Source organism: Lathyrus oleraceus, chromosome 1 (genome assembly GCF_024323335.1).
Source record: "Lathyrus oleraceus cultivar Zhongwan6 chromosome 1, CAAS_Psat_ZW6_1.0, whole genome shotgun sequence".
Classification (NCBI taxonomy): domain Eukaryota; kingdom Viridiplantae; phylum Streptophyta; class Magnoliopsida; order Fabales; family Fabaceae; genus Lathyrus; species Lathyrus oleraceus.
In genome coordinates this window covers 40,491,816-40,503,882 of record NC_066579.1, presented here as the reverse complement: position 1 = coordinate 40,503,882, position 12,067 = coordinate 40,491,816, and the positions used below count along the sequence as shown (strand labels likewise).

Sequence of the window (12,067 nt, the reverse complement as noted above, 5' to 3'; positions counted from 1 at the left end):
AATCACCTTACAGTATCGGCGACAAACACTAAACATGATTGCCAAATGATTATTTGAGATGTGGAACAATTACTCACACAACGCATCTATTTATAACACAAAAATTACATTTTACACTGAGGCTCCAATTGAATTGGCGCCTCCTCTTATGTCCTACACAGGGGCGTCAATCCAATTGGCGTCTCCATTCAATTTTTAAGAGGAGTCTCCAATGCAATTGGTGACTCCTCCTAAAAGTGGGATAATTTGAGATTTTTTTTGAAACCAGAGATATTTTTAGAATTTTCTTGAAAAAATAGGTTATTTTCGTAAAAAAATGGCCAAAGTTTTAATCTAGTCCTCTGTCCTTTTTATCCCATATTTCTCTTATAATTCATAACCTTACTTAAAAGAAAGAAAAAAAAGTAATAATTAAACTTTTTAAAAATATATATATAAATTACAAACCTGTGGAGTAGTTTCCACATAGTGATTTCTCCTTGACAAAACACAATCTCATAATAAGAGCTCAAGAGCAATCGTGATGTCAATTGTATTCTCCTCCTCGGCTACAAAATTTTCTTCACTATTTCCTACTTACCGTCAAACCTCTCCGTGCCGTCGAATTGGAAGTTGGAGCTTGAAATCGAGGACGCAACTATGTAAGAACTCTTTGCAATCTCAAATTTACACAAATCATAACTTTCCAAGGATTGCTTCAACCTCCACCGGACCTATTCCACCTGCTCATCTCATTCAAGTCGCTACAACTGCTGCTCAGACCGGTGCTCAGGTTCCATTTTTGCATTGTTAACCATGATTTCAGTTTAAGTAACCAAGAAATTTAATATTATTAACCATGATTTGAATTGTTCCAACTCCATGTTGATTTGAACATTTGGGTAAGTTATTGGTATTTGCTATTCCTTGCACTTGTTTTGACTTTATTTATGTCTTGTGCATTACATTGGGTTAAGAGTTCCATATTACATCTGATATGAACTATAAAAATGGCTTTGTCCGCGTCATGCGGCTACAAGGTATTGCCCACTCAACCCTTTAGAAAATGCACCTTATTGGGTTGAGGTGTATGGGCACCTTTAGTCTCGATTTCCAAGCAATGTGAGACTATTTTGGCCAGTCCACAACAGTTGCCCTTAATCAAGGTTAAGGGGCACGGAATGAACTTCGAGTTCCCACAGATGGTGCCACTGTTCTGTTCAGGAACTAGAAATAGGTGATGAAGTGATCGAATAGAGCTCAGATGCGATGGACCAGACTTCCGGTGCGGTGGAGAGGGAGTGGACCTGCAAGGTTAGCATTCCAACGCTTAAGTTAGTGAATGCGTGAAAAATAGTTTTAGAGTGAGAATAAATTGAATACCTGAAATGACGATAACTGATTTTTATATAGTATGAGCGGTTAAAACCGCCAGCGTGTGATTGACACCTTGTGCGGATTGCCGTTGGATTAGATCCAACGGTGAGAGATGTGATGGAGGGCATGATCGTATGTCCTCAACAGGGGCAAGGGTTCACGTGTTCTGTGTGCCTTCTTCTTCGATGCTCGTCACCAGGTCTTCTTCGTGGGCCTTGCAGCAGAAGGCCCAAAACAATGGTGAAGTATGATGTTTTCACTTTATAAGCAGGTTTTATGGTATCGAGTTAAGTTCAATCTAAAGAGTGGTATCAGATCCGTGTACTGCCTCTTATTTTACCATTTCACACCTGTTATCTAGCACGCACTAGATGTTCATTCCTAGGCTTGACAGGGCTAGTTGAGAGTCTCATCAATGCATTGGATTGGATTTAGGCTTTCACGGTGGTTCTTCTTTTTTGTTCCCTGCTTCCCTCCCAATTTTAGTACAATGAATGTTAATGGTTGGTATATCTTTCAAGAATCTACATTCGAGACGCCGTTATAATTCTCTATAATTTTGATGAAATTTCCCCATTTCAGTTTCCACTCAAGTGTTTTTTTGCTTTGGATGATACTGCCATTGTCTTAGTTTTAGATAGTCATAACTGCTGGAACTTGATTGAAGGAGTGGTCGGGTGTCTCAATATATATTTCTTTTTCGTTGAAATGTTATCTGCTTTGACTGGAATCAACAAACCTGTTATTAGAGTGATGGTATTAGTCTGACTGATCAATGAAATATACATATTAAAGGACTGAGTTGTTTTACATTGTTGGAATGAACCTTAAGTTTTGTTAGCTTATCATGCACAACTAGATTATCAAACTAAAGTAGTAAACATGTGCCTTAAGCTGAATTGTGATGCAATATCAAAAGAATGACAGCTGGAAAGGATTCTACGTACGAGGAATTGATAAAGTCTAATTTACTTTAAGGTTTATATCAAATATGAACCCTACCCATTAAATGTAGGAGAGATGTCCAGTATAAAGAAATTGATTGGGTTATCTTAAAATTCGATCCTACAGAATTGAGTACTTTGCCGACCATTGATCTTCATGCTCTCTGAAAAATGGGAATTACAGGCTCAACTCGTTCTTGTCTTAAACCATAGGCTTAACTTAACTCTTCGGTAATATATAAGTGCTCATCCATTACCTGTTTTGGTAGGTTTTGAGCATATCTGTGAGCCCTTTACTTCCATTCAGGAGCATTTTCGTAATGTTCGCCTTGAAAATAAGGTGAAACTTTTGAGAGAGAGTATTGCTAGCAAAGCCTCAGATGATATGATGTATTGTATTGTAGGATACATGGTAAAAACCATAGCAGAATAGCGTTTAAATTGGTTTCTGTAATCATGGAATAGAAAGAGGGAGACTTATATACTATAATGTTTTTAGAACTAGTAAAAAATGGAGAAGGAAAACTGAATATGATTTCACTTTTAATTCTGTACAAAAGCAAAGGTATACTGTAGACTAAGGTACATAAATGCCATAAAAGCCTTTGAGCCATTAGCTATAAATTTCGTCTCTTTACTTGATCTTGCAACTACATTTTGCTTCTCACTCTTCCATGCCACCAAAATTCCTGATTCGGTCAGCTAACAGCTTCTTACAAATAATTAAGCTATGTTATCAAACTCGGCATGGAACAACAAAACCAAGAAAATCACGTTAAGTCGTGCTGTTCAGCCACAGATGGGAGACTCGGCTGGAACGACCGCGATAATGGTATTGGATTCGGAACGACGCCGCTCTGACGTGGCCACTCCAGTTGTATATGATATTACCATTAAATTTTTAAAGGTGGCAAGGTTATTTTATTGATTTGTTTTTGGTATTTTGAAGTATGTATTGCCTAAGACTTATGGTTTTTATTTCTAAATATGAATACTTTATGAATTTTGATTGATTTATATTAGTTTTTAACAATCATGTGTTCATTAGTATTAACTGTATTAGCATCTGTGTCTCTAAAATATCGGCCATTTTGCTCCCCACTCCCGTTCCATTCCCTTTTCGGGGATAGCAACGTGCCGCTATCTGAGATTGATAACATAGAATTAAAAACATTTTTAATTCAGTAAGGGACATGTTTGTCAACAAAGTCTAATTATTGATTATCATCCGTTTCTTAAGTTTTAGGACATCAATATAGCGAAGACACTCTTAAATAGAGTAGGCACCATAGTTATACTTGTATATACTCTAGGGGAGACTCATAGGAAAGTACAATTTGTGGTATTAATTTATTTGTCAAGATATATATTACTAAGCCACCACTAGGTAACTTTGTATAATATCACAGGCTTACAGATTTGGGCTGTTTCAGTTAAATTTCCACTGTATACTGCATTATCGCTAACTATGGCATGCTATTTTTTCCTAGTTGAGTAGGGTTTTGACTTTTGACATCCAGTCGTCTTTATACCAATTCCACCACTTTGTTATATACAGGTTGTGATGGATGCTGTTAATAAGCCGCGGAATATTACATATAAAGGATTAACTGACTTGGTGACTGAGTAAGGTCTTATTGAATCTCCAATTAATGTTTATCTTCTTTGATGTTCAAAACTTCAAATGAATTTATCAAAATGATCCATCGGTTCTCTCCTCTATGGTCTTTCTTTCTTTCTGATCCACCACTTTGTATTATATTATATAAATAGCTGGACAATCTTTGACTTGCGCAGTGTTTATTTTTATTAAAGCTCTGTTGTGTGCTGCAAATATTATGCGCTTGATAAATATTAACTTTGAACTCTAAGCTCCTTTTTATTGTTTTATTTTTTACCGAAAGCTCCTTTTGTTGTGGATCTTCAACTTATTGCACTGATAACTTTTTGCATGTTTTCTTTGTTTCTTTAACCAAACAAGAGTCATTTGTAAATTAACAGGACAGATAAAATGAGTGAAGCTGCCATATTAGAAGTGGTGAAAAAGAATTTTGAAGATCACCTTATTCTTGGGGAAGAAGGAGGCATTATAGGAGAAGTAGCTTCTGATTATCTCTGGTGCATTGATCCCTTAGGTTTGTGATTTCGTTCAATGCTCCTTTAGAGCATACAAGTTTACTTAGAAACTAGAATCTGGCATTCAAGTATATTTCTTCACACATGCCTTATTTGAATTTGTAGTTTCTTTGATAGAAAGGCATCAATTGAACTTCGTCATTGTTGGAATTTCCGCCTTCATTGCGATCACCCCTAGTTGCCTAATTGCGGTATTTGACTTACCTTCATTGTAACCTCCAACACCTTCATTGTGTTGGATTTGAAGGGGTGAATTTAGTCCAAATTGCTTAGAGATATGACCCGTGTTGTGTTTATAAGTGGGGTCAATCCTCATCTTACAAGCCGGTTTTGTAGGGATGAGTTAGACCCAACTTAAATTCTAAGACTTATGTTCTTCCTTTCATTCGTAGCATGCATCCTATTTTATGAAGCATTGACACGTAGACACCGTTAATACTTTGAGAAAATTGAATAATTGAATGTAACACCGTTAATAGTTTGAGAAAATTGAATAATTGAATAACCACATGTATAGTAAGTGCTATGAAGCACGCACGGTCACTAGGAAGTTGTAACTGTAATTAAGTTTTGGCTATCTTGTCTCTAGTATATATTCCCTAAATCAAGGGATTTGGATTTTTTTAATTCCAGAATAACACCGGGACTCCAATATATGTGCCATTTCATTTGATGAATGATTTTGAGGATTTTGGCTCAACAATTTTCATAATATAAAATCTTCAATAATATATATATATATTACAAAAAATTTGTAATTATAACATATAATATATTATTCCCTCTATTGAAATACGTTATTTCTGACTGTATGTTTCTCATGCATTTGTTGTAATATGCATCACTTGGAAGTTGGATATTTCGATTACAAATCTTGTATAACGTTGTAGATGGGACAACAAACTTTGCACATGGCTATCCCAGCTTTGCAGTTTCTGTTGGGGTTCTATATCGAGGAAAACCTACTGCTGCTACAGTGGTAATTTATTCTTATCTTTTACTTCTATTTCATGTTGCTTAATGCAAACTTCATTGATAATAACTCACTCTTGTGCCATAACATGAAATTTAGCCTCAGTGCTTGATCAAACAACTAAACTTTAATTTTTTTCTTTTCCATGTAACAAGATATCCTCTAAAAAGCATATCATAAGCCAACCTTCTATCAGTCATTTATTCTGCATCTCTATACGATTCCATAGTCTCCATGCCTCGTTTCTTCCATTTACAGCCATGTCCTAGAAGAACCTCCATTCACACCACTAAATTTCCACGTAGAAAAGCAGCTATTTTCTGATGGAGTGGTATGAAGAAGGATATTAAATTCCATAGCAGAATATTTGATTTGCTGAAGAAACAAATACTTTAATCATTATCCCATTAGGGTCTGGCAGCCACTATCCATCTTGAGTCATCTGTGGAAATGACATTACTGTGATGATTGTGGATGACGTATCTAACTCATAGATGTCTATCCTAGATAGTGGAGCGGCGATCCTGAAACTGGGATAAAGGGATAGCTGTGGCAGGATGTTATTTGAATATTTTTTCATCTCTTAACAGATTCTAGATAGATCAAGCATACCATAAACAACTCAAAATCATAAGCATTGAACAATTTTCAGATCATTACTATCAGAATCCAAACCATTTGTCACTGCACTGCAGTCATACCCCTTGCTCATACAACAAGGGTTATGAAATACGATTAAAAGCATAATTACAAAACTTGGAGTCATGAGGAGTGTCTAACCTCAATTGATATCCCCATATACATTGGTCACTTTCTCTCCCCATACCTTATATTGAAATCGCAGATCCAAGAAGGAAAATACGGCTGGCTTTGCAAATTTGGACGAAGGTTTCGCCACACGGCAACATTTGTCCCAAAAATATTCCATAATTAAATACTAAACTAGAAAAGGCATACAACAACAATAACAACAACTAAGCTTATTCTTATCCCACTAAGTTTTATTCACAACAACAATAACAACAACCAAGCTTATTCTTATCCCACGAAGTTGGATCAACTAAATGGATCAAACAATGCCATAATGTTCCATTAAAAACCAGAAAAGGCATAGGAGATTAAAAAGGGATAGAAACACATATATTATGTGGTTACAGAGACTGAAAACCTCGAACAAAAATCAGCGATAGCATGGTAACAATTTCAGCAAGCAGCAATGGAGTCCTTGACAAAGAATGACCAAAACATAACTCCTTTGATTGATGAATCTCGAAGAACTTACACTAGTAAAAAACATCCTAGAGAATAGGGTCGAATTTAGAGGCACAAGGGTTTTGCAGTGTGATTAAGGTGTTTGAACACATTCTAGAATGGAATGGGCTGGAAACAGAGAGCCCGTGAATTTTCTACTAGATAAACGCAGTCTAATAATATTAAATCTTGAGTTCTAATCAGCTAAATTAGCTGTTTTTTCAAATCTTGAAAGGATAACTCATCCTAATCGAATAAGGGTACTAGCCTAATCGATTAAGTTGTTTCAATTTTTAAAAGAAAATATTCATAACATGTGTTAATCAATTAGGGGCTTCAATCTAATTGATTATCTATTCTATTGATGCTAAAAAGAACATTGCTAAGGGTCTTACTACCCCAAGTTTATTCTGAACAGCTATAAAACACACAAACATTCAATGAAATTTAAAGTCTAGGATGTTACAGAAATCATGCTATTAGTAGATAATTTGGATTTTAGTTTTCAAAATGATCAGAGGCCAAACTTTTTTTGAAACTGTTTAGTCTTTTTTCCTTCGTTTTTTATTATCCTAGAAATTCCCTTCTGCTCTTTCCTTTTCGTTTAATATAGGAAAAACTTATAACTTTAGTTGTGTGACTGCTCCTCAGATATGAAATAGTATCTATTGTCTACTTAATTTTCTATTATGCTAAATGATAATTAGGACAAAACAGGATATGCTAATAAAATTTTATTAATTTCAGGTTGAGTTTGTTGGTGGTCCTATGTGTTGGAATACTCGCATTTTCACTGCAACTGCCGGTGAAATAAATTTCTATTCCAACTTTTATCAACCCCTTAGAGAAACTAAAAATTATTTAGCAAACTTGTTTACTCTTTCTAGTGATTAGTTTTATCAATAACAGTATAGTTTCTGCCTTGATATAATTCTCTTGCGTACCTTGTAGGCGGTGGAGCATTCTGCAACGGCCAAAGGATCCAAGTTAGTGCAACTAATGAGGTGATTAGGACTAAATAATACCTTAGAATACAGAAAGTGAACTGCTCAATCCTGTATCATATCATTATTTCGGTGTTTTTTTTCTTAGGTGGAACGATCTCTTCTAGTGACGGGTTTTGGGTATGATCATGATGAAGCCTGGGCTACTAACATAGACTTATTCAAAGAATTTACAGACGTCAGCAGGGTATTCATCTAATATATACAAAATATGTTTCTCATTTCTCTGCCTTTCTCTAATCATTTTCTTGACTTTGATTCTTAGGGTGTAAGACGGCTTGGTGCAGCTGCAGTGGACATGTGTCATGTGGCTTTAGGAATTGTAGAAGCTTATTGGGAATATCGTCTAAAGCCATGGGATATGGCTGCTGGTGTTTTGGTGAGTTATACATTATCAACAATTACTCTTAAGGCCTACTTTTGAGATTGAATTAAGTGTTTGGCTTTTGTATGGAAAAATAATTTCCTAATGAACAGACAAGCTAGAACTTATTTGTTAAAAGACTCACAAATTCAAAGGCTCTAGGTTAAGAACAATAAGAGCAACTGGAATCTGAATATTTTACACATTTTTCAAGAATTTGTACAATCATATATATAAGTGAAAACAGAATCAGGATCCCTGAATTTCGGGATTAAATTAATGAGCCTAGACCATCTGTTGAAGCACAGACACGATGCAAGTATCGGATATGATACATATCCGATATAGCAATACGCCAGTCATTGGAAAATATAGGATTCACTACGTGTAAGATTCGCATATAGAAATTTAAATTATACATTAGTTAAATCACTCTCCAGTAAAAATGAATTGAATTTACAAAATTTGATAATTGGTAAAGTGTATGAAAAAAAAAACAATCTTGAAAACTAGTACTAGTGAGACTGAAAATATAAAACGGTACTGCCCACGGACAGCGTGAGCCTGAATCCTGCCAGTCACCTTCCTGCTCTGTTGCGGCTGCTGTGCTTCCTTCAGAGTTGACAAAAGCAGGATTATAATCAGAAACATGGCTTATGAGCATTATGATACCTATGAAAAGCTTTCACCATTTATTGCATCATATACTTGTGGTAATTTTGCTTACAGTTTTTTCATTAACTTATAGATGGTAGAGGAAGCTGGTGGCACAGTTTCTCGGATGGATGGCGGAAAGTTTTGTGTTTTTGATAGATCTGTTTTGGTTTCAAACGGTGTGCTCCATGGAAAGGTTAGTCTCTTATTTTGCTATTGGGATATGTTTATGTTGCAACTTTTTTTAACAATGAATTTGTGGTCCATTTCACCTGCTCTAATGGGTTATTAACATTTTGAAATATTTGCTACTGGCTACTTTATTCATTCCTTAATTCATCTTAGTCAACAACCTTTCAAATTTGATACCTAAACAAGTTTCTTCATAGAAACGGAGCTTCTGTTAATCTGTAAGTTAATCATATTTATCAATTTTTGGCTCAAGTGGTTCAATGCTTCATGGGGATAAAGCTTCCTCATAAGTCATAATTCAACCCAACCTCTACAGCATCTCAACTACAAATTGGTTCATTTCTAAAAAAAACAAATTGGTTCTTTGCTAAAAAACAAAATATTTGTCAGAAAAGGAATAACGCATTAGTGTTATTCACCATATACATGCACCCTTTTGGAGGGTTCAAATTAGTTTTGTTAAAAGCAAGCCATCTCTAGGCTTTGAAAATAAGAGTTTTATGGTTTTGACTTAAAAAGAGATAACTTTCGATAATAGTTTGAATGGTTGATAGATATAACTAGGCATTACACTAATTAATCATCCACAAACACAATTAACCACGATTTTGAACGTCATTAATCACTATTTTCAGGTGTATAATTGAACAAAGTTTTGATTGACAAATATCATTTACATTTGAATATTGGAAATAATTTATATTTAAACACATTTTGAATGATAAATGTATATTAAGTACATTTAAACTTTGAAAGTTGTGGTTAGTTTATTTAAATTGTGATATCTTATTATATTCATTCATCCTCCAAGGAATATATTTGACCACATATTTGAATTGTGTTAACCATTTTAATTGTTATCGTCAAAATTGTGTAGAAATATGTTTTGTAAAATATAGCATCCTCAGTAATCGATTTTTTTCCGGTTGGGGTGAGCTGAAATTTGAACAAACAGGCTAATACTGACCTGGGGTTCGCCTGATCTAGAATTGACAACTAAGCTAGATATTATTGTAAAACTCCTTGGTGGTATTGAGACTATTCATAAACTTTGAATTTTTCATGTTGCCTCTAACATCTTGCCACATTAATGCTAATATTAAATTATTAAATTTATACTATTCATTGATAGTTTTACATAATGAAGAGGAAGAAGTTAGCAGTTAGTTACTAGGCTTTTAGTTAGTTATGATTCAGTTATGGTTAGTTACTTGTCATGTAAGCTTAGTTAGTTGGTTATGGTGATCCCTCATAACTTTGTATATAAGCTCTTAACTGAATTGAGGTAATGCAAGAGAGAATGATCCTTTATTCTTCTAATGTTGATGTTGAAGTTCATTATGAGTTCTGATAGCGTCAGGAAGAGAATCAATGGAATATAGAGTATTGTTGATGAAAAAGAAGGAGCAAGCTCTACAAGAAAGTAACAACCAGAGTCAATGACTCCTAAACCAGAGAGAGAACCCCTCCTAACAACCTCAACAGTATTTTTTCTACCCCCACTCTTCCCCTTGTTCCCCCTTCAAATACTCTTCGAGAATATTCTATGGAAACACGTTAACTAACTCACATTCTCCTGTGGGCCCTTTTATTTTTCCTAGAGTAAACCCGCCATATTGGGGGTTTGTTAGCAACAGAGTTCACAATTACCATAGGGTCCCTATGAAGTTCATTGATTCATCATTGCTAATAGATAATTTTCTGTTTTTCTGTAAGTTCTAATTTCTTGTTACTAAAGTAAATCACGGAGTGGTTTGAACATTGCAGTTTACTGAAAATGCATTTTCTTATGTGTATTTGACAGCTTCTGGAGAGAATTGGACCTGCGACTGAGAAATTAAAAAGCAATGGAATTGATTTCTCATTATGGTACAAACCTGAGGACTACACAGCTGACGTTTAACCGGACAGCAAAGACACCAACAATTGTTTTTCTTGTTTCACGCCGACTCGGGTGATATTATTGTTCAATTACATTTCTTATCACTAGTAGAAATCTTACGATAATTGTTATAAATTATTTCTGCGTATACTGGTTTATACTCTGTTCAAATTTTCAGTAATTTGGACATTGGAATGCCTCCATTATATTTCTATAAAGCCGCCATTTTCAGAAGTATATTTAATATTTTCATTGCTGTTCATAAGCATCACTTGTGTTAGATAATTGTGAAATTTAATTTATATATATATATATATATATATGTGACATTTTTTATAGTACTTTACCATGATAAAATTTGCTGTTGGATTGAAAATTACTATTGCATAAATATTTAAACATTATTAAAAAAATCATCTTATAAGTGAATGTGATACATCAAAATAAATATGGTTTGATAAAAGTTCATAAGACGTTTATTTTGTATTGAATAAAGAATGACCAATGTGTTAAGGAAGACCATCGTGAACGTATTTTCGATGTAGTGGTGACAGTTTTATTGTGACCAGAGAGAGTACCCCTAAGTAAGAGGATTAGTGGTGACAGTTTTATAGTGACCAGAGAGGGTTACCCCTGAATAAGGTTAATCCTCTGATACTCAGACTAGTATATGATTGAGGTGAAATTGCCACCGAGTTGTTCGATGTAGATGCATATCAACGGTTTTGATGGGTGGGGGATATGCTCTTGTTTGGTGCTCATAGACAAATGTTCACTTGTATGTGCTATTATTTGATTGGGTATGTCTTTGTGGGCCAGCCTTGAACATGACGTTTTAATTTGTCGCCCACATTTGTATTTTACATCCCCATGATTTTATAATTTCATAACCGTTCTTGTCTCTGACAAAAGTTTGAAACATATTTATAGACAAGATTTCTTGTAGACAATTCAAAATTTTCAGTATCACTTAAATTTTCGATAGTGTATTTAGAATTTTCGGTATATCGGAATTTCTAAAATTTTTGTGAGTTTGCAATATTATTGGAAATGTTAAAAAGTACCGTGTTATATCGGAAATGTTAAAAAGTACCATGTTATACCCGAAATTTCAATCAAAGTGAAATTTTTGGTAGTTTAATTTGTTTAAAATTTTAAACGGTCAGGATTTTGAGGAAAATTTTGGACAGCTGTGATTGCACCAACTGTTTTGGGTGGTCTAGAATAAATGTAAAGTTGTATAAATAAGGGTCATCTGTTGTTTGAGAAAAACATCTTAAAATGCTTATTCCTCAATTTTTGATTAAGGCA

General features: G+C 34.5%; 1 protein-coding gene across 1 annotated transcript; it reads left to right on the top strand.

The window, feature by feature from the left end:
- Positions 1-452: 452 nt before the first annotated feature.
- LOC127092746 (phosphatase IMPL1, chloroplastic) lies at positions 453-10,993 on the top strand. The gene is made up of 10 exons (XM_051031668.1): positions 453-772; positions 3,859-3,926; positions 4,302-4,435; positions 5,327-5,415; positions 7,408-7,465; positions 7,612-7,664; positions 7,753-7,851; positions 7,930-8,043; positions 8,777-8,878; positions 10,679-10,993. Exons 1-10 carry the CDS (start codon positions 524-526, stop codon positions 10,775-10,777), a joined length of 1,065 nt encoding a protein of 354 aa, XP_050887625.1. The 5' UTR covers positions 453-523; the 3' UTR covers positions 10,778-10,993.
- Positions 10,994-12,067: the final 1,074 nt, after the last annotated feature.